Source organism: Electrona antarctica (assembly GCF_951216825.1).
Source record: "Electrona antarctica genome assembly, chromosome: 15".
In the NCBI taxonomy this organism is placed as follows: domain Eukaryota; kingdom Metazoa; phylum Chordata; class Actinopteri; order Myctophiformes; family Myctophidae; genus Electrona; species Electrona antarctica.
In genome coordinates, this window is record NC_136796.1 from 13,926,753 (window position 1) to 13,953,271 (window position 26,519).

The 26,519-nt window shown below is 46.6% G+C and overlaps 1 protein-coding gene across 4 annotated transcripts in view; it reads right to left on the minus strand.

Annotated features, from left to right (window-relative positions):
• Positions 1–26,519, minus strand: part of ext1c (exostoses (multiple) 1c) — a 136,346-nt gene that overhangs the window by 94,221 nt on the left and 15,606 nt on the right. For all 4 annotated transcript variants that reach the window (XM_079522816.1, XM_079522813.1, XM_079522815.1 and 1 more), the window contains exon 2: positions 24,713–26,142. In XM_079522816.1, the coding sequence (XP_079378942.1) occupies positions 24,713–25,659 (947 nt within the window). In that variant the 5' untranslated portion in view covers positions 25,660–26,142. The remainder of the gene's footprint in view (positions 1–24,712; positions 26,143–26,519) is intronic.

Genomic DNA, 26,519 nt, shown 5'->3' on the forward strand with positions numbered 1-26,519 from the left:
GCGCTATGAACTTGTAGGTCTGCTATTTTTGAAAAATCTTAAAAATGCGGCCCAAATCTTTGAATAGGTATATATTCTTTCAGAGTTTTTTTTATTTCGACGTCAGGTCTAAATGAGTTAAAGAGAGTGCATTTGGCTATAGCCCCGGCCTGGACTTTAATATGCCTAATGATGTGTAGGATGTAAAGAAAACGAGCGCAGAATTGGAAGGAGCTGGAGTGTAGTGTGGCGTGAAGGTGTGAGGTGTGCCAATGTTTTAATCTATAGTGAGCAGCAGTGCCTGTGAGTCTCACCGAACGCCACAAAAACACATGTTGGCACAGGGCCCACATTTCACCCGACATGCCGCCCTGCCTGCAGTGATGTAAAGTAACTAAGTACATTTACTGAAGTGCTGCACTCGAGTACAATTGTGAGGTATTTGTACTTTACTGGAGTATTTCCAATTTCCAATACTTTTTACTTCTACTCCACTACACACCTCGGATCCAAATATTGTACCTTTACTCCACTACAGTTATTTGAAAACTTATTATAGTTACTTTGTAGATTTTGATTATTATTACAAGACATTACCCACTTCAGCCCTATATACATTTCGGACATTTGAAAATAGCCGATCTACAAGCTCTCAATGCGACGCAGAGTGGTTCTACATTGCAGTATTGATACTTTTACTTAAGTAAAACAATTGAGCACTTTTCCCTCAACGAACGCCACAACAACCCATGTTGGCACAGAGCCCACATTTCACCCAACATGCCGCCCTGGCTGACATACAGTAGTGTGTGTATATATATTAGGCGGGGTGACATTTTCGAGAGGCGTGCTGTAGGTAGGCGAGTGTTTAACGTAGTAGAGGTCATCTGACAAGGACGTGCAGACACCCAATATATCATCATGCACTTTGAAGTGCGAGTGTATAGCTTGTGTTGGTGTGTACAGGGCGAGTGTATAGCTTGTGTTGGTGTGTACAGGGCGGACTCTTTGAGTTTGTAGCGCACCAGACATTTTGAGTGCAAGCAGCGGAGTGTTTCGGATTTCTCTCTGACACGCACACTCTGTCTTTCCACTTCTGTCTCTCTCTTTTTCAGTCTGTCACAACAAGAGAGAGAGAGATTGTCTCTCTCTTGCGCTCTCTCTCTCTCTCTTTCTCTCTCAGTCTCTCTCCCTTTTTTCTGTCTGTCTCTTTTTGAGGGGCGCTAGCCCCTCCTATATACAGCTTTTTGTCCTAACTCGTGTCACATTTGGCATTGTCAATGAAAGGAGCATTTACGTCATATGTGTCTGAGCAAATTGACATGTTACGACATGATGATGTACGATGATAAGAGCGCCCCTCACTTCACACGGGTGTGATTTTTATGACCCACTCTCTACAATTCACCCCCCCCCCCCACCACCCTCTTTCCACTATATATATTATGTCCTTCTCTCACTCTTTTTCTGTCTGTCTGTCTTTCTCTCTCTCTCTCTCTCTCTCTCTCTCTCTGTCTCTCTCTCTCTCTCTGTCTCTCTCTGTCTGTCTCTCTCTTTCTCTCTCTGTGTCTCTCTCTTTCTATCTTTCTCTCTCTCTCTCTCTCTCTCTCTCTCTCTCTCTCTCTCTGTCTCTCTCTGTCTGTCTCTCTCTTTCTCTCTCTGTGTCTCTCTCTTTCTATCTTTCTCTCTCTCTCTCTCTCTCTCTCTCTCTCTCTCTCTCTCTCTCTCTCTGTCTCTCTCTCTCTCTCCTGTTTTCTCATTCATCAAAGGTGATGAGGAGTGAGACAGCATAGCGAGGTACGGAGCGATCCCAGCTTCCCAGCTCGACTATCATTAAATAAGAGTTCAACAGCAGAGCTCATGACTAATTCATGATGTTCAACACATTCTTCATTTGCGAGCTAGCGGAATAAAAAGGCCCTTATCTGGGCCACGCACCCTGTATTGTCTCCTGCAGGGTTTAGTACAACAGTAATCTACCCACACACAAGCAGAGACACCCACACCCACACCCAGGAATACAATCGCACACTCACGCACACAATGAGACACTAATACGTGGACAGATTCACACAGTGTGTGCACGCACGCACGCGCACGCACGCGCACACACGCCACACACACACACACACACACACACACACACACACACACACACACACACACACACACACACACACACACACACACACACACACACACACACACACACACACACACACACACACACATTAAAAACATTGAGGGGGATGTGTGACAAATCAAACAAAGTTCCTGTAAACTTTAAGCCTGATCTACACTTTGTCGTACCACCATGCGTTGTAAGCTTATACTGTAGATCTGCTATTTCCGGCAAGGGGCACCACCAGAGTATAAATGAGTCATGCAAGAGATTACTGCCAATAAGTCAAATATGATAAATTACTAGTCTGCCTACTGTATACGGATGATGGTACCGATTTACTCGTCCACATACGTAAATTCTCCATTCATTGTCAATGGGAATTTGTTATTCGTTTGTGTAAGACGAAAAACTACACTAATAGCTGAATATACGAGGGGCTAGCGCCCACTGTATTTATATCGGCCACATGCCGTCATTATGACGTGATTTAGTGGCCTGAACAAACATTAGAGTCCATAGACTTGCAAACGGCTGGCAAACGAATTACGTCATAAGTGCTCTATGACGTAATCTTCAAAAGCCATGCATTGGAGGGGCTAGCGTCTCTCACAAACTTACAAGGAATGAGTCAAAAAGGTAAGATGAGTATTGATTATTTGGGGTGAAAGGTTTTAAGTTAACGTATTATTATTGTTATTACTCAATTGATCACCTCAATAGCCCTATACTGATCACCTGGTAGATCCAAAAGAGATGGTTACCCACACACTGTGACACACACAACACACACACCTGTTCTAGGTTGAGACGTGTGTGTGTGTGTGCGTGCGTGCGTGTGTGCGTGCGTGCGTGCGTGCGTGCGTGCGTGCGTGCGTGCGTGCGTGCGTGCGTGTGTGCGTGTTTGTGTGTGCACAAGCGTGTAAAGTATTTTGCCTATAAGTGCTATATAGGGACTCCAAGTTCAAACTAGTATTGTTGTGGCACCAGATGGGTGAGCTTTGTCACATACACATACTAGGTGAGCTTAATGAGGATATGCATTGCAAACAAACCACAGAAATGTCCCTCAATAGTGGTGCAGTGAAATTGACTGTGATTGTCAAATTAACTGGGTCTACTCCATGCAGTAAACTCCATCCATCTGGCGCAGCACACACTAGAAAACAAACTGCTATTTTAAATTAAATTGGACCCATGCAGGTCTGGGGCAGCCATAGACCACTGGTTCCCAAACTCTGGACCCATGCAGGTCTGGGGCAGCCAGAGACCACTGGTTCCCAAACTCTGGACCCATGCAGGTCTGGGGCAGCCATAGACCACTGGTTCCCAAACTCTGGACCCATGCAGGTCTGGGGCAGCCATAGACCACTGGTTCCCAAACTCTGGACCCATGCAGGTCTGGGGCAGCCATAGACCACTGGTTCCCAAACTCTGGACCCATGCAGGTCTGGGGCAGCCATAGACCACTGGTTCCCAAACTCTGGACCCATGCAGGTCTGGGGCAGCCATAGACCACTGGTTCCCAAACTCTGGACCCATGCAGGTCTGGGGCAGCCATAGACCACTGGTTCCCAAACTCTGGACCCATGCAGGTCTGGGGCAGCCATAGACCACTGGTTCCCAAACTCTGGACCCATGCAGGTCTGGGGCAGCCATAGACCACTGGTTCCCAAACTCGGGGTCGGGACACATTTTTATGGGGCCTTTTATTTTTTTTATTTTATGAATTAAAAACATAATTCAATGTTTTTTGATCAGTATAATTTCATAAAGAAATAAAGGAAAAATAAAAAAAAAATCCATAAATGTGATAACAAATGTTAAAAATCTACAAGCATACTGTATGGATGTATTTCCTGAATGAGAGTCTATCAAAACTCAAGAGTCATTATGGTTCATTGTCTTTGTATGTTCAATCTTTTTATTTATAATGGTGTTGTGCCTGAGCTGTTTTTCTTTTCTTTTGTTGTTTGTCCGCTCCCTCCATTGGCTCCCGGTCGCTGCCCGCACAGAATACAAAACTCTGATGCTGGCATTCAAAGCAACCAAAGGCATGGCCCCCCCATATCTCACAAGTATGATCGTACCCTACAAACCCTCCCGCGCACTCAGATCAGCCAACGCAGGGAAGCTGGAGGTACCTTCACTAAAAACGCCGGGACAACGCTCCACACGTCCCAAACTCTTCTCCCTTCTGGCTCCAAAACTATGGAATGCACTTCCCATCACAGTCAGAACTGCAGCCTCACTCCCAATCTTCCGCCGTAGTCTGAAAACCCACCTCTTCAGACTCCACCATGGCCCGTAGCACTTGCCCTAGCCTAGCCCCTTAGATAGCACATTATGTAGACTTAGATAGTATTTTAAACAGACTTATAGCTTGTTACGTAGACAGCTCTAGAATTGCACTTTATGTAGTCATAGCACTTTATAGTACACATGTATAATATATTATATAGTATAGTATGTATAGTTTACGTAGATACTCCACTGTTACGTTCTTAGTCTACGCATGATTCATGATAACTACTTTTTATATATGTGATGTATGCCATGCTTTTGTTATTGCTTAATGTAAGTCGCTCTGGATTAAGAGCGTCTGCTAAATGCCTAAATTGTAAATTGTAAATTGTAAATTGTTATTATGTTCTTGTTGTGTAATGTCTGTTTGTTGTCTTTAAGTTTGTTAAAACCAATAAATATACTTTATAAAAATAAAAATAAATCTACAAGCAGATCTGCTATTTTCACTAGTTTGGGTCCCGGGCAAACGTCTAATTTCTCTTTTGGATCTTGAGCTAAAACGTTTTGGAAGCACTGGCATAGACCATAATGCTCCTTGGACCCTGCTTCCAATCCAACTGACTGTCTATGTCTGTCCTTGGTTTCCTGTCTCTCTACACTGACCTGTCTGGAATAAAGCATAAAAATCAAAATATATAATATGCTGTTGAGTTGTTAAGGAGATCATTATATAGGGAACCGCCATATCTGTTACTTCTCCGGTATACAGTGACAGAACGAACAGGGGAATGACTCATGCTGTAAAATCCATTCGTCGGCAAAACAGAACACATAATATTTCACCTTAACCCATTTTGACTTCTACATCCTGACAGTTTTCTGAGACTGAGTTTTCTCAGTCGTTCTTCGATTTTTCAAAAATAGCAGACCTACAAGCTTATAGCGCGCCACTCGGTGGCGCGCTATGAGCTTGTAGATCTGCTATTTTTCAATAGCTAAAGCATAACATAATGCTAACACCAAAAGGGGTTCCCGCCCAAAATGGGTTAAGTGACAACTAAAAAAGTATGGGATTTGCAGAAAAAGTCAAACATATTGCCAGGTTCCATGAAACTTTTAGTTCACTGACTTGAGTTTCAGATTGTTTCTATTGCACGTTGTGAGCGAGAAAAGCAGACTGTTATTGTCAACTGCCATTTCAAATCGCTTACAAAAGGAAGCATGGCGTGTTCAGAGGAGCCAAACAAGCAGGTCTGCTTCTCGAAACGAAACAAACCTGTTGACTTGATATCTGAAATAACTTTAGATTGTCATCCTTTGAACACAAACAAGAGAGACCGCAGAAAACAGATTGCGCTGTCAACTGAATATGGATGGCACAGCAGCCACAGAACAACCCAAATGCCATTCCAAACAGCTACGCTATAGTGATTGGTTTTTAAAAAGAAATACAGTGGTACAAAATGGCTAAGTAGAGGGTTTCTAAACAAGTCCCCGTCTCCTGAAATAACACTGTATTTTATACATCGCTCATGGCTAAAGTGCCCACCGCAAAACAGACTACATACACAGTAAAATCCTCAGTGTTCATTTATGCAACTCTGGGAGTGCATAACCACTCTCAGAGTTAAATTAACATTCAGGGTTATTACAGTGTTCTGAAAGGTGAACTGGATGCATTGGTTGGTTGGTTGGAAAGACCAAGTAGAATAATAATAATGAATTGCATTTTTATAGCGCTTTTCCAACTGCTCAAAGCGCTTTACAATGGTTCATTCATTCATGGGAGGTGAAGCGGCGAACAGTCGACGCCAGCGTCCTCACTTCCCACATTCACACACCAATGGTGGCAAGCTCACACCGACCAACTCATTGGAGGCAATGTAGGGTTCAGTGTCTTGCCCAAGGACACTTCGACATGTGGACAGGAGGAGCCGGGATTCGAACCACCTGACCCAGGGATCATTGGACGACCTGCTCTACCTCCTGAGCCACAGCCACCCGATTGAAGATCGTGGACTTCCATAACGTTACAGGTCTTACGTGGCATCATGTTCCTGTAAGTAGTTTAAAACCAGGTGGCTAGCGCACATCCAGTCACTCACTGGTGCTGGACAAAGGTTGATGCATACAGAGAAGTAGGAGGTCGGCACACAGCCTCAGCTCCACAGTGTTTCTTGTATTAAAACACTGTCATTGTCACCTGATGAAGGCCAGCCACGGCTGAAACATGTCTCTGAATATGTCTGTGTTTTGTTTTTGTTTTTTTTGGCTTTCGCCTTTATTTTATATTTTTTTATGGAGGGACAGACAGTAGGCTGACAGGAAATGAGGAGAGAGATGGGGGGGTGACATGCAGTAAAGGCCGTCGGGATCGGGAATCGAACACACAGCACACTGCCAGGATTACCAGCCAAGGTGCCTGGACCGCTGAGCCACGGCCCAGGCCAGAATAATGTCTGTGTTTTAATACAATAAACACTGTGGAGCTGAGGCTGCAGTGTGCGGACCTCGTTCCTGTGAGTACCTCAGCGTGCACATCACAGAGAAGGACCTCGTTCCTGTGAGTACCTCAGCGTGCACATCACAGAGGAGGACCTCATTCCTGTGAGTACCTCAGCGTGCACATCACAGAGGAGGACCTCATTCCTGTAAGTACCTCAGCGTGCACATCACAGAGGAGGACCTCATTCCTGTGAGTACCTCAGCGTGCACATCACAGAGAAGGACCTCGTTCCTGTGAGTACCTCAGCGTGCACATCACAGAGGAGGACCTCGTTCCTGTGAGTACCTCAGCATGCACATCACAGAGGAGGACCTCGTTCCTGTGAGTACCTCAGCGTGCACATCACAGAGGAGGACCTCATTCCTGTGAGTACCTCAGCGTGCACATCACAGAGGAGGACCTCGTTCCTGTGAGTACCTCAGCGTGCACATCACAGAGGAGGACCTCGTTCCTGTGAGTACCTCAGCGTGCACATCACAGAGGAGGACCTCGTTCCTGTGAGTACCTCAGCGTGCACATCACAGAGGAGGACCTCTTTCCTGTGAGTACCTCAGCGTGCACATCACAGAGGAGGACCTCATTCCTGTAAGTCCCTCAGCGTGCACATCACAGAGGAGGACCTCATTCCTGTAAGTACCTCAGCGTGCACATCACAGAGGAGGACCTCGTTCCTGTGAGTACCTCAGCGTGCACATCACAGAGGAGGACCTCATTCCTGTGAGTACCTCAGCGTGCACATCACAGAGGAGGACCTCATTCCTGTAAGTACCTCAGCGTGCACATCACAGAGGAGGACCTCATTCCTGTAAGTACCTCAGTGTGCACATCACAGAGGAGGACCTCATTCCTGTGAGTACCTCAGCGTGCACATCACAGAGGAGGACCTCGTTCCTGTGAGTACCTCAGCGTGCACATCACAGAGGAGGACCTCATTCCTGTGAGTACCTCAGCGTGCACATCACAGAGGAGGACCTCATTCCTGGAGAAAGCACACAGAGACTGTGGCAAAGAAGGCCAGACAACACCTGCATCACCTCAGGCAACTGAGGAAGTTCAAAGCTTCTGAGAAGACCCCGGAATCCTTCTACTCTGCAGTGTTACTTTGTCGATAAAGACTAAAGACTGAGATTTAGTCTACTAAAACTAGACTAAGACTAAACAATTTCAGGTGACTAAAATATGACTAAAACTAGTAAATGGTGTGTTATTCAAAAGACTAAATAATAAATCAGAATTTGCTGTCTAAATGAACACTACACTGCTACCCTTTCCCAGGACCTGTGAGGGCGCAGGTAGAAGGTTGTATGGTCCGCCGTGCGCCCCACGGGAAGCTCCCCGCCGTCCTGGACTGGCAAGCGTCTGTGTTTTAATGTCCTGCACTCAAGGCTCAAAAGGAATCAAAGCAAAACTGCATGATTCTGTAAATCAGTGGTTTTCAACCAGTGGTCTGGGTACCACCAGTGGTCCTTGAGGGGGTTCCAGGTGGTCCCCAACTAAATGATGAAGAGCTGGTAACAAAATGGACGCTTATTTCTAGATCTTTAAGTCTTGAGAGTGTAAAATGAAACCAAATGGACCCTTACGGGTCGATTTGGTTTCATTTTACGCTCTCAAGATTTCTGTTAAACACCATGCATTAGTTAATTCACACAAAGTCTACAAAATTAGAGAATGTAGAAGAATTGTTCATTTTTGATCAATGTTTGCCTGTTATCTCTCCTAATGGTACCACATCAATACAGCATGGACATGAACAATGGTTCTGAGAGGCTAAATGTCATCAAATGAAGGGTCTGAGAGGCTAAATGTCATCAAATGGTGGCCTGTGGCTGAAATGGGTCTGAGAGGCTAAATGTCATCAAATGGTGGTCCGTGGCTGAAATGGGTCTGAGAGGCTAAATGTCATCAAATGGTGGTCCGTGGCTGAAATGGGTCTGAGAGGCTAAATGTCATCAAATGGTGGTCCGTGGCTGAAATGGGTCTGAGAGGCTAAATGTCATCAAATGGTGGTCCGTGGCTGAAATGGGTCTGAGAGGCTAAATGTCATCACATGGTGGTCCGTGGCCAAAATGGGTCTAAGAGGCTGTCATCACATGGTGGTCCGTGGCCGAAATGGGTCTGAGAGGCTAAATGTCATCACATGGTGGTCCATGGCCGAAATGGGTCTGATAGGCTAAATGTCATCAAATGGTGGTCCATGGCTGAAATGGGTCTGAGAGGCTAAATGTCATCAAATGGTGGTCCGTGGCTGAAATGGGTCTGAGAGGCTAAATGTCATCAAATGGTGGTCCGTGGCTGAAATGGGTCTGAGAGGCTAAATGTCATCAAATGGTGGTCCGTGGCTGAAATGGGTCTGAGAGGCTAAATGTCATCACATGGTGGTCCGTGGCTGAAATGGGTCTGAGAGGCTAAATGTCATCAAATGGTGGTCCGTGGCCGAAATGGGTCTGAGAGGCTAAATGTCATCAAATGGTGGTCCGTGGCCGAAATGGGTCTGAGAGGCTAAATGTCATCAAATGGTGGTCCGTGGCCGAAATGGGTCTGAGAGGCTAAATGTCATCAAATGGTGGTCCGTGGCCGAAATGGGTCTGAGAGGCTAAATGTCATCAAATGGTGGTCCGTGGCCGAAATGGGTCTGAGAGGCTAAATGTCATCAAATGGTGGTCCGTGGCCGAAATGGGTCTGAGAGGCTAAATGTCATCAAATGGTGGTCCGTGGCTGAAATGGGTCTGAGAGGCTAAATGTCATCAAATGGTGGTCCGTGGCTGAAATGGGTCTGAGAGGCTAAATGTCATCAAATGGTGGTCCGTGGCTGAAATGGGTCTGAGAGGCTAAATGTCATCAAATGGTGGTCCGTGGCTGAAATGGGTCTGAGAGGCTAAATGTCATCAAATGGTGGTCCGTGGCTGAAATGGGTCTGAGAGGCTAAATGTCATCAAATGGTGGTCCGTGGCTGAAATGGGTCTGAGAGGCTAAATGTCATCAAATGGTGGTCCGTGGCTGAAATGGGTCTGAGAGGCTAAATGTCATCAAATGGTGGTCCGTGGCTGAAATGGGTCTGAGAGGCTAAATGTCATCAAATGGTGGTCCATGGTGGCTCAAGTGATGAATAAATAATGGCCCTTGACATTGAAAAGGTTGAAAACCACTGCTGTAAATAAATAACCCCCTGTAGGTTAAACCACTGCTGTAAATAACCCCCTGTAGGTTAAACCACTGCTGTAAATAACCCCCTGTAGGTTAAACCAGGGGTTCTCAACCTTTTTGGCCGGGGACCCCCGAAAATGGTTTAACCGTTAAACCACTGCTGTAAATAACCCCCTGTAGGTTAAACCACTGCTGTAAATAACCCCCTGTAGGTTAAACCACTGCTGTAAATAACTAACCCCCTGTAGGTTAAACCACTGCTGTAAATAACCCTCTGTAGGTTAAACCACTGCTGTAAATAACCCCCTGTAGGTTAAACCACTGCTGTAAATAACCCCCTGTAGGTTAAACCACTGCTGTAAATAACCCCCTGTAGGTTAAACCACTGCTGTAAATAACCCCCTGTAGGTTAAACCACTGCTGTAAATAACCCCCTGTAGGTTAAACCACTGCTGTAAATAACCCCCTGTAGGTTAAACCACTGCTGTAAATAACTAACCCCCTGTAGGTTAAACCACTGCTGTAAATAACCCCCTGTAGGTTAAACCACTGCTGTAAATAACCCCCTGTAGGTTAAACCACTGCTGTAAATAACCCCCTGTAGGTTTGCCCCCACTGTTATTGTGTTATACTGTATACATTATAAATTATATTGCACATCATCAGGCGTTATCACTAAGGGTTGCCCCCCCGGCAGTTAAATAAAACGTAAATAAAGGTATTTGGCATACAAATTGAGGTATGACATTTTTTATTGCACAGCGCCAGAAAGTAAAAATATAAGTGTTAAATTGTAACGGTAATTCAAATCTTACTTATTATTAATGGACAATTTACTTGAGGCACATTGTTTTTGCCTCTGAGACCCTGCATTATAATCCATGAATTCCATGAATCACTAGTGCAAAAAAACAGAGCTGGTTGAGCTGTAAACGATTGTCCATTATTATACAGACAAGACAGAGAGAAAGAGAGAGAATGGATCTGAATCATGTCAAAAAGTAAAAGAAAACTCGAGAATACGATCTTTCAAGTCTTTTAGATAGTACACTGATACATAAGATCTTTCATCTACAGTACAAAAGATAACAACGCATCAACACAACTAAATAATTTTCTTTTCATCACATATCAGGAACAGATTGAGACAGCGTGAGCAAATCACTGCAACGTGTTTAAATGAAAAAGGCATATAAGACAGAAAAGAGGGAGACACATCTCACTTAATTACTTTGATACCAATGGCACATACGAGTACTTTGATAAATGAACTGAAGCATTATGCTTTCATCATTAGAATTATTCACCCGGGGGACGGGGGGTTTGAGGAGACCCACTTTAAATCCCAATTTAACCCCAATACCACACTGCATATTAAAGATGGCAGTGGATCATTTTACCCTCAATATTGGAGCATATACTGCACGTATAATGAAAGTACTTTGAACCTTGCAATGGGTTGGGAATCATCACTGAGTGAGTCAATCGTTCAACACCCAAATGGAAAGGACTCCGTTCTACATCAAAGAGGGGAGAGCTGGAGCAGCTATCATGTTAAAGTATTTTCAGCCAACGGCAAACTCACACTACAAGATAGTTTGGATCTATAATTTAATACCAAAGCAACCATCTCACCCAACCACCCCCACGCACGCACGCACGCACGCACGCACGCACGGACGCACGGTAAATCAAATAAAATGTGAGGATCCAGCTCCTCGGAGAGAACTTTTGAGGAAAAAGCCATCTTTGAATGTTTGTGTGGGACAGTCTAATTGGGGTAAAAATGTGGCCTGGAGTTCTGTGAGCCTGTTCTTAATGATTTAGCTGTGGGTTTCTCTACCCTAACGATGTGACCTTCGCCTACATCCATAGTGTTCCATAGTGTTCCCCCCCATTTCTCTTTTATTTCTGGTGAAGATGTTGGCCGTTTTCATACAAAAATAAAGAATTGTAGAAGAAACCAATAAATTACATAAAGCATTCTCAGAGTCAGAACTTTACTTCTTCTTTGTTCTGCTTTACTGTGGTGGTCAGAGAAATGAAAGAAGAAGTGAAGTGAAGTTTATTTGGGAGATATAATTGATCTGACATCCACACCCAGGCTCATAATAAAATTACCATTGATGGGGGGGGTTCCACAGTTCAAGTGCATGCTACTGAAAGTGGGGAAAACAAGTGGAAAAAAACAACAACAGTCTTGCGAGAGGAAAGCTTATTCGTCTTAGCACAGGGCTTGAGGCATCTCTCTCTCACTCTCTCTCTCTCTCTCTCTCTCTCTCTCTCTCTCTCATTGTCGGACCCTTTTCCGCTCCAGTTGGCATGGACAAAAGCGAGCGAAGACGGTGGGGGCTTTTCCAGCTATGATCGCTGCGGTGCTGGTCGGGGGCAGATAAAGGGTCCGATTAGGGCACTGAATGGGCACCCATTAAGCGAGACATCCACACTAGTGACTAGTGAGGCCTTAACAGTCCTCCTTAAACATTCTAACAGGCACCTGACAGACCGGAACCACCTACTCAATATAGGCAATATAAGTCTATAGGCAGTCCCTATACAGCCCCCCCCCCACCCCACACACACACACACAAGACAGTATATATGAAAAACACCAGCAGCTGAGCTATGAGGGCCACTCAGGCGTACAGAGACGCTATGTCTTCTGGTGAAGATAGACGCTTCACACGTTGTCAGAGACGGAACGGATGGCGTCCATATGCCCTGACTGCTCGCATCAAGCAAATGATCGCTGATGTGGCTATACTGCCTTAGAAGCCTATTCGGCGAACAGTCACGTATAGAATCTAACCCTCATTCAATTCAAAGCGCAGACAACTGCATTGAATTAAAGCTCCCAGTGTACAGACGACGCAATGATGGAGGCCACGATGATGTGTGAGAATATTCAATCAATATTCTATTGATTGAGAACGACACATTTTCCTCTTTTGAGCACGTATCGATCTCTGTGAAATATGTGCGACACTACATTAAATTTGTTCTTTTCAGAAACTTACTTTTGTATTGATTCTTTTAAATTGGCACAGAGAACTTCCTTTATCACCTCTTGACAACATGCCAGATTAGCTGCCAACAGACGCCACACAGTAAGTCCACAGTGTTAATGTATCCATTTTTATCTGTGAGAGTGTATCTGTTAAATTAACAGACTGTTAATAAACAGACTGACTGTGTAGTTCAATAACACTAATGATATGACATCGCCACACACACACACACACACACACACACACACACACACACACACACACACACACACACACACACACACACACACACACACACACACACACACACACACACACACAACGAGTTGCAGAAATAATATAATAAAACATAATAATAATGTACAAAATGCTAATATCCAAAAGACAAACAAATCACTTAGAGGTTAAATGTGAAGTGAAATTGCACTGCACAAGCATTCAAAAAAAGGATTATGCTGAGGGCAGACCTGCTCCTCATTATCTGTGCGTCAGGAATCTCTATGGCTTAAACAAACAAAGGATCTGTCTGTGCTGTTGCGTGTCTACATAAAACAGCTTTTTAACACATACATGTACAGTTCCTGTAAGAACACAACATGATAATACGGTAATACCCAACGGGATGCCCCTTCAAGCCGTCAAATAGTGAAAACAAATCTACAAGCTCACAACCAATCGCGACGCCGGGTTTAATGTGGTTAAAACATTTGCAAGTAGTGAACACATGAAAGCTCTTTGGTCACTTCAGTGACATCATACTGTATGTCACCCTTATGTGAAGATAAACCAGTCAGAGAGGTTCAGGTAAACAACATTTAAGGCAGGCTAATTACACTCCCTCACAAAGTGAGTCAGTCAGACACTTGATTAGGCAGACAACGTATGCACTGCCTGTCCCACCCCAGCATCCACCACCAGGCAGACAACGTATGCACTGCCTGTCCCACCCCAGCATCCACCACCTGCTGAGTCGGTTTTACTGTAGCTGCCCATGGGCCTTTGTAATGTATTTGATCACTCCCTGCTTTTATCAACACATACATTGTCAGACTGAAATATACCTATACAACTCAAACATTAGAAGACTTAAATGAACCCCATGGTTGACAGTGTGCACATCATATGCCCACTATGTTGCTGAGAATGTTTGGTTATTATTAGGGATGTCCCGATGCACTTTTCTTGTTCCCGATCCGATCCCGATACCACAATTTCTGTGGTAGCCGTTGTGGTAGCCGATACCGATAAGGAATTCCGATACCAGAGAATAATATTTATAATAATAAAGAAAAGAAAATTACTTATTTTATCTCATGTTGTTAATAGCAGACTCCTCACTCAAATGTGCACTTGGGCAACTCCAAAGCAAACTCCACATGTCCCAACATTGTATTTACCTGCCATAGTGTCAACCCCTTACCCCTGTGTCGGATCGGTGGTTAGACTGGCATATTCGCAGATACCGATATGACCAAATAAGGGCCGATACCGATACTTTTCCGATCTCTAGTTATTATATAAGGCACTCTCTGAACCGGTTTTCTCATGAAAAGTGAAAAGCAGTAGTTGTTGGGACGTTGCCATGGTTACAGCCTAGAGGCCTAGCGAGAGAGACGCAGGGCAGAGGTCTAGTGTGTCAGATTAACCATTTTATTTCATCTTTGCCTTTCATTGTTATTCTGCATGTCGGTTTGGTCCTTGATTCTTACAGCGTGATTTCACTTGCCACAGGCTCCGCGGACAGCAGATGCGTACGTAGTAGGTTGGTGTCTGCAGACAACACAAGGTCATGACACTTCAGGTTCACCCAGCAGATGGCTGCTCAGATGGTGAGAGGGTGTCTTCCTCTGGGACACATGGACAAGAGGCAAAGCAGTGATCTTCTGATTACCAGACAGTGTCTCTCTACCCTCTAAGCCAGGGGTTCTCAACGTTTTTGGCCGGGGACCCCCGGAAATGCTTCGGCAATGTCTCGGGACCCCCGCCCTGCCCCCTCCCGACCCCCAATATAAATTGACTGCTACAATAACCTTAATAATAGAGACAATACACCATAAATAAATACTGAAACCAGATATAATCATTAGGGAAGGTGTATGCATGTACTATGTGTACTATATGTAAACTCTTCATTTCCACTTTCCAGCCATTCAGTTGCAAAAAATTATTTTTTTAATAATTTGGGGACCCCCCAAAATAATTTGGCGACCCCCCGAGGGGTCGCGACCCACAGGTTGAGAACCCCTGCTCTAAGCTACAGGTATGGCTGGATGGACGAGATGAGATGAGCTGGTGATGAAATGTATGTCACATGACCCTAGAGCGTACCCTCGCAGCTGTGCGGATGCGGCAGGTACAATTTGGCCTTTACTCGAACCCGTTCCTAACCTTTGTTTCACTCGTACGGCTGTTGCTGCAATGACACCTGCATTTCCTCCTAGGATCAGGTGATCTTATCCTATCTAATCTGTTACAGATCAGCAGAACGCTGATACGCTTGCCCTATAAGCACTTGCCCTAGCCTCGACGACCTTGCAGGTGTATACGCAAAGGCGAAAATATGTGATTTAGATAGCATGTAATGTAGACATAGTAGTCTATAGTATAGTGTATACTTACTTATAGTTAATTATTTGTACAGATATTCTACTGTTAGACGGATGTTAGGTTCTTATAGTTTACTTATGATCCTAGATGACTATTTCTATGCACTTGATGTATAACCTTGTGTTGACTATTTCTATGCACTTGATGTATAACCTTGTGTTGACTATTTCTATGCATTTGATGTATTACCTTGTGTTGTTCTTACTTAATGTAAATCGCTCTGGATTAAGAGCCTCTACTAAATGCCCAAATTGAAAATTGTTATCTCTATCTCTTGTATTCTAAATTAAACTAATCTTGAAATCTTTTTAGAGTTCCGCTTAGGGCTAACAGCCATGCCTGAAAGGCATGGTTTGTATCGTGGCGTGTCCTACTCTGCTAATCCTATTGCACAGCATAGCTGATCTTTTGGGCACAGGGAAAATATTTTGAAACGGTTTACCAAGAAAATATTTTGACATAGAGCTGTAACCAATGACCAATTTGAGGTCAGCCAACAGACAGATGGGTAGTGGAGCCTGGGATTGCAGCTGCAGTGATTTCACAAAGCAGCTGCAGTAACTACACATGGTAACTGGATAAAACAATATAATGGAGGGCTGGTGTATGTCGTAACCCCTTTTCAACCGGTAGTATGGTAGACGGACTTGTGCAGGTGTATGTGTACATAGGGGGATATCTGTTTGTTTATGAAAATGAGAGCTGGTTGGATAAAGACTGGCTGCTGTGTATTCTCCTCCTGAGGCCATTCAGATTAGATTACAACAGTGGTTCTCAAACATTTTAATTTCAAGGGCTCCCATAACTAACCTGACTCCTACCTGTTCCCTCCTCCTACCTTGATCTGGTCTCTCTCAAGCAGAAACGATGAACCAAAAATCTGATATCCGATATAATAATGTCGAGTTGTAGTCTTGTTAGGTTGTGTTTACATTTGCGCTGTGGCACAGCTTCAATACGTCATCAGTCTCGCGTTGATCCCGCCTCTAGCGGCCGCATGCGACCGCATATTGCTCCGATCAGCATTTGATCGGAGTGCATCGTCTCTGCCCGAGAGGGACCAGATGGGAGCAGGATGAGGAACTCACTGCTGCGTCAGGAGTCAGGTTATCCCATAACTGCCTGAGAATTCAAATGGAACACTCTCAAGAGTTACAGACCTGTGTGGATCCATTTGGAACACCCTCAAGGAACCCTGAGAGTCCCTTGACCCCACTTTGAGATCCACTGAATTAGAACAAACCTCATTTTGATATACCTTTGCTGTGCAGTCTGGCTTGTCAAAATCTGCACGAGGTGACAGGCGGACTATGGCCTCGGTCGCAGCCTTACTTTTGTAGATTTGTAAAGCGCCAACGTCATTTCCTTGAGCGGTACCGCCAAATTCCAGCACTTCCGCTGATACACTCGGACTGGGACCGTGAAAGCAAGTTGGATCAACAAATACAGGAACGGAGGGAGGCAGGTGTCATATAACCTGACTCCGCCAGATGGGGCAGCAGCGAGTACACTGGGTTCCCCCCCTCCTGCTCCCATCTGGGAACTCTCAGGCAGACTTGACCTGTTGCGGGATCAAGGCATACACAGTGCTGCATTGATCCCGCCTCTAGCTGCCGCTGATTGGCCAGGCCGTTTTGTGGCCGGAGCATCAAGTCTGCCTGAGAGTTCCCAGATGGGAGCAGGAGGAGGGGAACCCAGTGTACTCTCTGCTGCCCCATCTGGCAGAGTCAGGTTAGGTTTCATAAATAGTACAGGTAAATCTTGTTTATGTTCACATGGCGGCCATTGTTTCTCCCACGGAGGTCGATTCCGAGACAATGTTGCATGCAATATAAAATAATGCACTGCACTACAAATTACGCATAGAAGTTGCTCATGGAGGGTGTGGCTTGTTAATAAACAACATACTGACTGTTAATTGTGACAGAGAGGTACGAGAAAGAGGGGCGAGAAAAAACGTTAGCAAAGTGATTACCTTAAGTACACAAATCATGCACGCACATGTCCTCACTCCTCACATACATGCACACGCACACAGACAAACACACGCGTGCACGCGCACACACACACACACACACACACACACACACACACACACACACACACACACACACACACACACACACACACACACACACACACACACACACTCTTTGATCTTGCTCATGCAGATACTGAAGATGCTTCAGATACTGAATGCCAAACTATTATTTTTTTAATATCGCTTTGTAAACACATTTGTTCTGACTTGACAAAATCCCAGACCACACTGATGGGAGTGAGAAGGCGTGTCTGGGATAGAATGAAAAGGGTTGGAAACGAAGGAAAAAAGAGAGTGAAAGGAGGAGGAGGAGGAGGAGGAGGAGAAGATGGAATGCACGAGAGCCAGAAAGGAGAATGGGAATTCTGAAGCCGTCTCTCATTTCTGACTATTCTAAACAGGGAGACAAACAGTGGATACGAGCCACACAAACCACACACCCACACACACATATAGAAGCGCGTGCACGCACGCACGCACGAGCACGCACGCACACGCACACACACACACACACACACACACACACACACACACACACACACACACACACACACACACACACACACACACACAGCATCTCCAGGGGTACAATTTCATAGGCCCTAATTACAGCTGGGTGTAGCATTTCTTATTGGGCTTGCCAAAGCTTTGGCTCTAACACATGTTCACACAGACACACAACATATACACACAAGTGGACGACAGACAAATAGACACGCATGCATGCATGCACGCACGCACGCACGCACGCACGCACGCACGCACGCACGCACGCACGCACGCACGCACGCACGCACGCACACACACAAAGTGGGCAGGCACTAGACAAAAGTGGGTGTGCGCACACATGCGCACATGCACCCACCTTCAGGCCTTTCTCCAATGTGCGCCACTGCATAATGTGCACATTGTTTTCTGAGCCCTGTGCTGATGGTGCTTTTGCCCTGCACTGATATCTCTTGGAGGGACATATTTGCATATTTACATACGGCAGCATAACATCATATTACAATAATCAACACAATGCATCACGTATGCACAAGAACATTTCATCATTCATGTATGCACAGCAAGGCATGCACAGCAAAATCCTTAGCACTACTCTGCGTAAAAAAGGGCCTTTAAAGAAAGTTTGCAGAGGTTTGTGCGCGACTCACCAACCCTGTCCACAGCAGGACGTCTGGTCAATATGTTTCAATGAGAATGCGTCTCAATGAGAATGCGTCTCAAGGGAAAACGTTATTTGTATTGCCCCGAGCGAGAACAAAACAAATTATCTTCACGTGTGCGAGTGGATCGAGCGTCCCTGCGCGGCCGGTGAAAACGGTTGCATTCATTAACGGAACAAAAATCATGCGCTTATGTGCGTGCGCTTATGCTTGGGCGCCTGGTGGGTTTCAAGCTTTTCACTCAGGATTTTACAGTGTAACTCTGACAATCACTGCTGTACAGGAGCAGAAAGGTTTTACAGTGTAACTCTGACAATCACTGCTGTACAGGAGCAGAAAGGTTGTTTTCATTTCAACGATGGCCAGTTTGATATGCATTAGGCCACTGACCCCATTTAATACAATTTATAACGGCCTGACCCCAATCTATACTGTGAAATCCTTAACTCTGAGAGTGTAGGCTACAAGATGACTCAAATAAATGGACCCATTAAGCCCATAAGGGTCCAATTGGTTCTCTTTGTACACTCAGAGTTACCGACCCGCGTAATAATCCATTTGGTTTCTAACTATCAATCATTCATTAATGATGATAATTATTTGCAAGTCACCCTCAAGGTGACAAGGACCCCTGGGGGCCCCTGGCCCACACACTGATAACCACTGCTGTACAACCAAGGATCTGTGGTGACGCAATACCGCACAATACTTCCTTCCCTCTCTTTCTCATCATCCTCTCTCCATCTAAGGGCCGATTCATACTCCTATTTTACCGCTGTTTCGGCGCTGTAGTGCCGAAATGATTTCGGCTCGTCAGAAATTTTCAGTAGCACCGAAGAGCCGACTTTAGGACAGTACCCGCCCCCCCGAACCTCAAATGACGTCACATTGTAGGCTCTACAGAGCCGAACCGACTTTTATTCGGCTCTAAAATAGGAGTATGAATCGCGCCTTACACTCCAAGCATCTCTCTTTGTACACTTGCAACGCAATGTGTTACGATACAATGTGGTGTGTGCTTATAGATCTGCTATTTCCAAAGAAAGATTTTTTTCTTTGGGAGGGGGGGGGGGGGGGGGGGGGGGGGGGTCTGAAACCTATATCCTGTATGGGGTCCCTGGCACAATAAACTGTATTTTCAGATGGGGGTCTTTGGGCACATTCATAATAATTTGGGGGTCCTTGACATGAAAAAGAGTGGGAACCACTGCACTGCCCATGTCTCTCTCTCTCTCTCTCTCTCTCTCTCTCTCTGCCTGTCCCTCCATCCATCCCTGCCCATGTCTCTCTCTCTCTCTCTCGCTCTCTCTCTCTCTGCCTGTCCCTCCATCCATCCCTGCCCTGAATGTTCTGGTTCTTTCAGGGGTTGTTTTTCCCGTCTGAGGTTGTGGAGAAACTGCAGATGTGGAATTCTGCAGGGTTTTTTCACGCCTAAACAGTGCTATCAACATTTAATGACATTAGGATAAAATGTGGTATTATGTAAATGACAAGAGTTAAGCCTGTTTTAGACTTGGTACGGTGGAGTATAAATTAGGCATTAGAACTCTGAAGATTATAACGCTGGGGCCTACGTGGACATTATCCCTCCTCGGCTCGCCCCCAAGACTCCTTGCAATTTCACTATTGCTCCCTGTGTAGCGTGTGTGTGTGTGTGTGTGCGTGCGTGCGTGTGTGCGTGCCTGAGTGTGTGTCTCCCCTGAATCTCCCTGTCCTCCTTGCTCCTCTGTCTCCTTTCACACGCTCGCTCATTTACATTCACTGTACAATGCACATTTTCTCTCCGCTTTCTAAGAGAACTCTCCAAAGTGGAGGGGAAACTAGGCCATTAGGCTGCACCACTGCAGCCTCTCCCTCGTACTCAAGTATCCCCTGACGTCCAGTTCCCTTTCTCTCTATCTCTCTCTCTCTACCCAGTACCCACCCCCAACTCACTCTCTTTCAGTCCCCAATATTGCCTGCAGTCTCCCTCTGTCTTTTTTTGGGGGGTTGAGGGGGGTGTCTCTCTTTTCTTTATTCTTAGCCTTCTGTCTCGTTGCTCTCTCTGCCTCGGGTACCGAGCCCTTTACTATACCTCACTGTCCTCTGTTTCACTTTTTGGGTCTTTTTCTCTCTCTGCAGCCAGCCTCTGTCGTTGCATACGTCCCGCTGTCAACTCATCCCATCGCACACACACACGTACAGTACACACGCACACATATACACACACACGCACGCACTCGCGCACACGCACGCACGCACGCACGCACGCACGCACGCACGCACGCACGCACGCACACACACACACACACACACACACACACACACACACACACACACACACACACACACACACACACACACACACACACACACACACACACACACACACACACACACACACACACACACACACATCATTCATTCATTCATTCAATCCTATATTTATTCTCGAAAGACATTGAGGTTGCCTGCATTTGCAGTGTCGTCGAGATACACCATAATACATTTTCACATCATTAATGAAACAGAACAAAATCATGTATACGTGTGTGTATACTGTAAAGACTACATGCACATTTTACAATTTATTGCCATTTTAAACCCTGAACCCAAAGCCGAAAATAGCAGATCTACAAGTTCACAGCATGTCGCAGTGTTGTGAGTTTGCAGATCTGCTATTTCTGGTGCACAACTAAGTAAAAATCCTGAATCTTTTCCAAATTGTACGCTTAACTCTAAAATATTACGCACGCACGCACACAGGCACGCACACACACACACACACACACACACACACACACACACACACACACACACACACACACACACACACACACACACACACACACACACACACGCACACACACACACGCACGCCATCAGGATCCATATCCTATGTCCTCCTATTGCAACTGGTTCGCCATCATTCTCTCTTTATCCACCTCCTACGACAACCGTTGTCTTGTCCAGGTCCCTGGAGGCTAATCTGCCTGTGTGTAGTGCATGCATGGGCTCATTAACCCGACAAGAGCCTCCATGATCATCACACGCACGCACACACGCACGCACACACGCACACACACACACACACACACACACACACACACACACACACACACACACACACACACACACACACACACACACACACACACCCCCACACACACACACACACACACACAGAGAGAGAGAATATCCACACAATCTCAACATAGACTGTCACGCTATTGCACAGGCTCTCATCTGCAGCGGGGGTGCATGCGGTTGGTGTTGCTGGGTCGGGGAAGCTCAAGAAGCGGGTTTACAGTGTATTTTTGTCGTTATATATATATTCATTCGTTCTTTCATTTTCGCTCCAAAGCTTCTCCACGGTTCTCATGTTATCCCTGTGAAATCCCCAGCTTCTCTCTCCCAAAGAGGGGGGGGGGGAGGGGGGGGGGGGGGTTGAGTGCGGGGCACAGAGGTGAACGTACCCCGCGTCTCAACACCCCTCCCACTGTTTCCTCCCCTCCTACACCAAACCCTCCTCCTGCAATCCCTCCTTCACACCTCTCCTTCCAGGACCCCTATTTCTAACACCGGGCGACAGACAGAACGAAAGAGGAAAGGAGCAAGAGAGACAGGGGGAGAGAGAGGGGAGAATTTGTGTGTTTTTCTGTTTGTTATGACACTGCGTCATTTCCCCCATTCAGCCCCCTAAGACCCTGCCATATCCCAATCTACCACCAAATACTGCATGGGACCCCCCATTTTTCTCTCCCCCCCTCTCTCTCTCTCTCCTCCTCCCCCCTCATCCCCTGCCCACCCGGGTGTCTGAGTAGCAGGCTGTGTGTGGAATAAATGAGCTCATTCATACAGTGTTGAGCATGGACTCAACTTCATCCCCCCCCATTTGCTGGCCGGCCCAATGTAAACAAGCGCAAGGTTATAGCTGGCTATAATATCCATACATATAGCTATGGGGCTGCGCTTGGATTGGAGCCACTGCCTATAACTGACTGTCATACCTGGGACAGACTCGGCTTTGAAACAGCCACACTGTGTGTGTGTGTGTGTGTGTGTGTGTGTGTGCGTGCGTGCGTGCGTGCGTGCGTGCGTGCGTGCGTGCGTGCGTGCGTGCGTGCGTGCGTGCGTGCGTGCGTGCGTGCGTGTGTGTGTGTGTGTGTGTGTGTGCGTGCGTGTGTGTGTGTGTGTGTGTGAGGTTCAAAACCACTCTGGTGTATTCCTACGTTCAGAATCTGGCTGGAACTACAGCGCCACCCTGACTGTGAGACTGTCAATGTTTCGTTTTTTGGACTAATCAGTTATTTTCACTCTCACGCCACTGATGCCAGTAAAGTTTTATCGGCTCCACCATCCAAGAACAAGGAGCTGTGAGAATAAAAGAAAAGGCGTTTGAACCATATAGGCCTCCAGATGGAGTCAGAAAGAAACGCAGCACAACAGGGGGCTTTATGGCTCAGTGCAGATCAGCAAGTTTCAGAGCAACTCGGGTAATTTAGGCTCCCGAGATATTATGCAGCAAAAGTACTGTTAAGTGATTTGAAGTAATATCAGCTGCTAAATATAAATCCATATTCTCTATAGGACTGGGTTTGACCCAGGTTTTTTACTTAGCAGCCAATAGAACCCCTTTTTGCTCAATAAGGCCCAGGCCTGGTTTCCCCAGAGGTTCTGAACACTAGAGATAAATGACGTCTGTTTATTGGATCACAGCTGTACAATGGCAATCTTAGCTACTGAGATGCTTCGGTGCAAATTGGCCCACGGTCTCATTTCATTAGCCCTTCAGAGGGATCGTCACAACGCCACAGACGGCTCATAAGCTTCTCTTCTTCTTTTGTTTCATGGAACCTCATCCCCTCCTCTCCGTGAACATCTGTGCCCTTTCGTCAGCCTATCTAGTCCTCTGTCTTTGCGGAGGAGCTTTGCCAGCCACTTCAACACTGTTTCAGCAGAGAGCATGAATAGCATCAAAAGAAGGAAAAACAAGAACAAATCTAAAGCCTGATTTATATTATGTTGTGCACCGAAAATAGCACAATGCGCCATGTCGTGGTGAGCTTGTATATCGGTTATTTTCGGTGCATGACACGGACACCACGGGTGTTCGCATATAAATGAGGCAGAACGCTGTGTAAAAACATTGTGAATAGCATCATGACACAATTCCATGAGGCAGTAAAACTGCCCTTAAGTGACCGGCATGTGATCGTCAGAATGCCATTTTCCCTTGTGCCCCAAAATGAACCAACGTGTCCAAAATAATAAGTTTCATTTACTAGAAGGGTTACGTAAGCTCTTGAGGTCACGGCTATTACAGAAGCTGAGCACATTAGAACTCTGTCCCAACACAACTTTGTACTTATACGCATCACATAAACAGAGGAGCCTTGTTGGTAAATGTGAACCAGATCTAAAATTCCATAGAGTTTGCTTAGTCTGAAGTGTTTCATCTTGTAAAGCAACTTCCAAATGGCTATAAAAGCAAACAGTTAATTTGTACGTCTATGAGAGAGAGAGAGAGAGAGAGAGAGAGAGAGAGAGAGAGAGAGAGAGAGAGAGAGAGAGAGAGAGAGAGAGCGAGAGAGAGAGAGAGAGAGTGAGTGAGATAGAGGAAAATAACCAGTAGGGAACAAAAGCTACCATTGCCCTTACATAGGGAGAAAGTCAGCATGCAACATGTAAGGGGACCAATAAAATGCTCTGTAAATTCCAAAAGAGAACCCAATAAAAAGAATCACAAGATGGCTGTTTTGATTTAAAAAAAAGAGAGAATCCAGTGCTCCTGTGTGATAACACATCCTATAAATCTCTCTGGAATCTGCGTTGACCCCCATGTCACCTCTCCCCTTAACCTCGTTAACACCCCCCATGTGAACCCCACACCCCTCCCCCTCTTACCTCTCATATTCCATGTTGTCGTGATCGCAGCGGAGGTCCTTGTGCTTCTCCCAGTCCTTCCCGTGGCGGCACGTCGTCAAGGAGACAATGTCCTTCCCGTTGTGGATGTGGTGGAGCGCGTTGCGGGTGTCCGAGCCGATGCCCGTCAGATAGCGCTTCCCTTTGAACATGAGCAGGTACTTCCTGCGCGGGGGGACCGTGTTGCGCACCAGCCAGCCCCGCTCGCCACCCTTCAGGGGGTGCTCCTTGGAGAACAGCGGGATGGAGACGTCGAAACCCGGCCTGAAGTGCTCCGTGTTCAGGCTGGCCTTGGCCAGCATGGCCTGGCCCATGTTGAAGCCCAGGTCCTCGGTGTAGTTGGGCCAGGTGCCCGAGTACAGGTTGAAGATGAGGTGGTTGCGCCCGTCGTTCCACAGCGGGTAACCGCGGATACGCTCGTCCACGTTGGGCACGAACTGCCCCGAAAGCTGGTCCCTGTCAAGGGTGTCGATGCCGAGCACAAACAGGCACGCCTCGCGGGGGTCCGCCGTGTAGTACCGCGACTCGCCTATGGAGGTGAGTATCTTCCTGTAGCTCTCCGACACGCGGTCATTCTTCTCCACGGGGTACACGTACACCCGGAAGCCGTCCCGGCCTCTCCGGCGGCACCGGGAGAAGTCGAAGCACGTCTCCATGCGACAGTGGCTGTCTCTGTAGATGCTCGACCAGGCCTGGTGCCGCTGCCGCGGCGACTCCGCCGCGCCCGGGTCCGTCTGGAGCTCGTCCAGGTGGGCGTAGCGGGGCAGGAAGGCCCGGTCGGTCCAGTTGGGCCATGGCCGGACCACCTCGCCCCGGTGGCGCGTCAGCAGGTGGAGCAGACGAACCTGGACGCCCCCGCCCCAATAGAACAGGAGCAGCCAGCAGCACGCGCACAGTCCCAGCAGAACATACTTCTTACGTGCCTGCATGGGGGCCTGACACAGTCTCTCTCTCTCACGTTCCCCCGCTATCTCTCTCTATCTGTCTCTCTCGATTCCTCAGTCCCTCTCTTCCTCTGCCCCTCAGCGCTCTGGCCTCACAGGGGTGGAGGGGGTGGGTGACCGATTCGTAACGTCTAACACGGGGGATCTAATTTCGGACAACAAGTCAACTTGGACATCACTGCCCCAAAGTGCAGCACCACGGTCCAGTTGGCCATTGAGTGGCAAAGCAGCCTTGAGAAAAAACAGATTCCACACTCTCACACTTTCGCTCCCTCTCTCCCCATCTGCTCCCTCTCTCTCTTGCTCGCTCTCAGATGTGTGTTGTTAGCCCGTCTCTGCCGCTGCTGCTGCTGTGCGCGCTTCTCCCGCTGCCAGGCTTCCGTTGAGGATGATGAAGGGCGATTTCTCCTCTCTCTCAGACCCAGCTCGCTGCCTCATGGCACCCAGCACGCCTGCCGAGGCCCCCTCCTAGTGGAAAGTAAACAAACAAGAAAACATCAGTACACAGCCAGCTCCATCGCTAGTCGTAAGAAAAATACAAGAAATAAACGACCGTCTCAAGTGATGCCCTGACAAAACTGTACATGAAGCTGAGAGTATGTGCTTTTGTTTGTATAGCTGTATAAAAACCGTATGGATTGGGATATACACAAAACAATCTGGAACACGATTCACAGTAGACAGTACAAACACTCACTCGAACACACACATACACGTACTGTAAAGAAACACACACGCACGCACAAGCACGCGCACACACACACACACACACACACACACACACACACACACACACAGGATAAGTAGCACAGTTCAGCACAGTTTCACAGTCGAGTGGTTTAGAA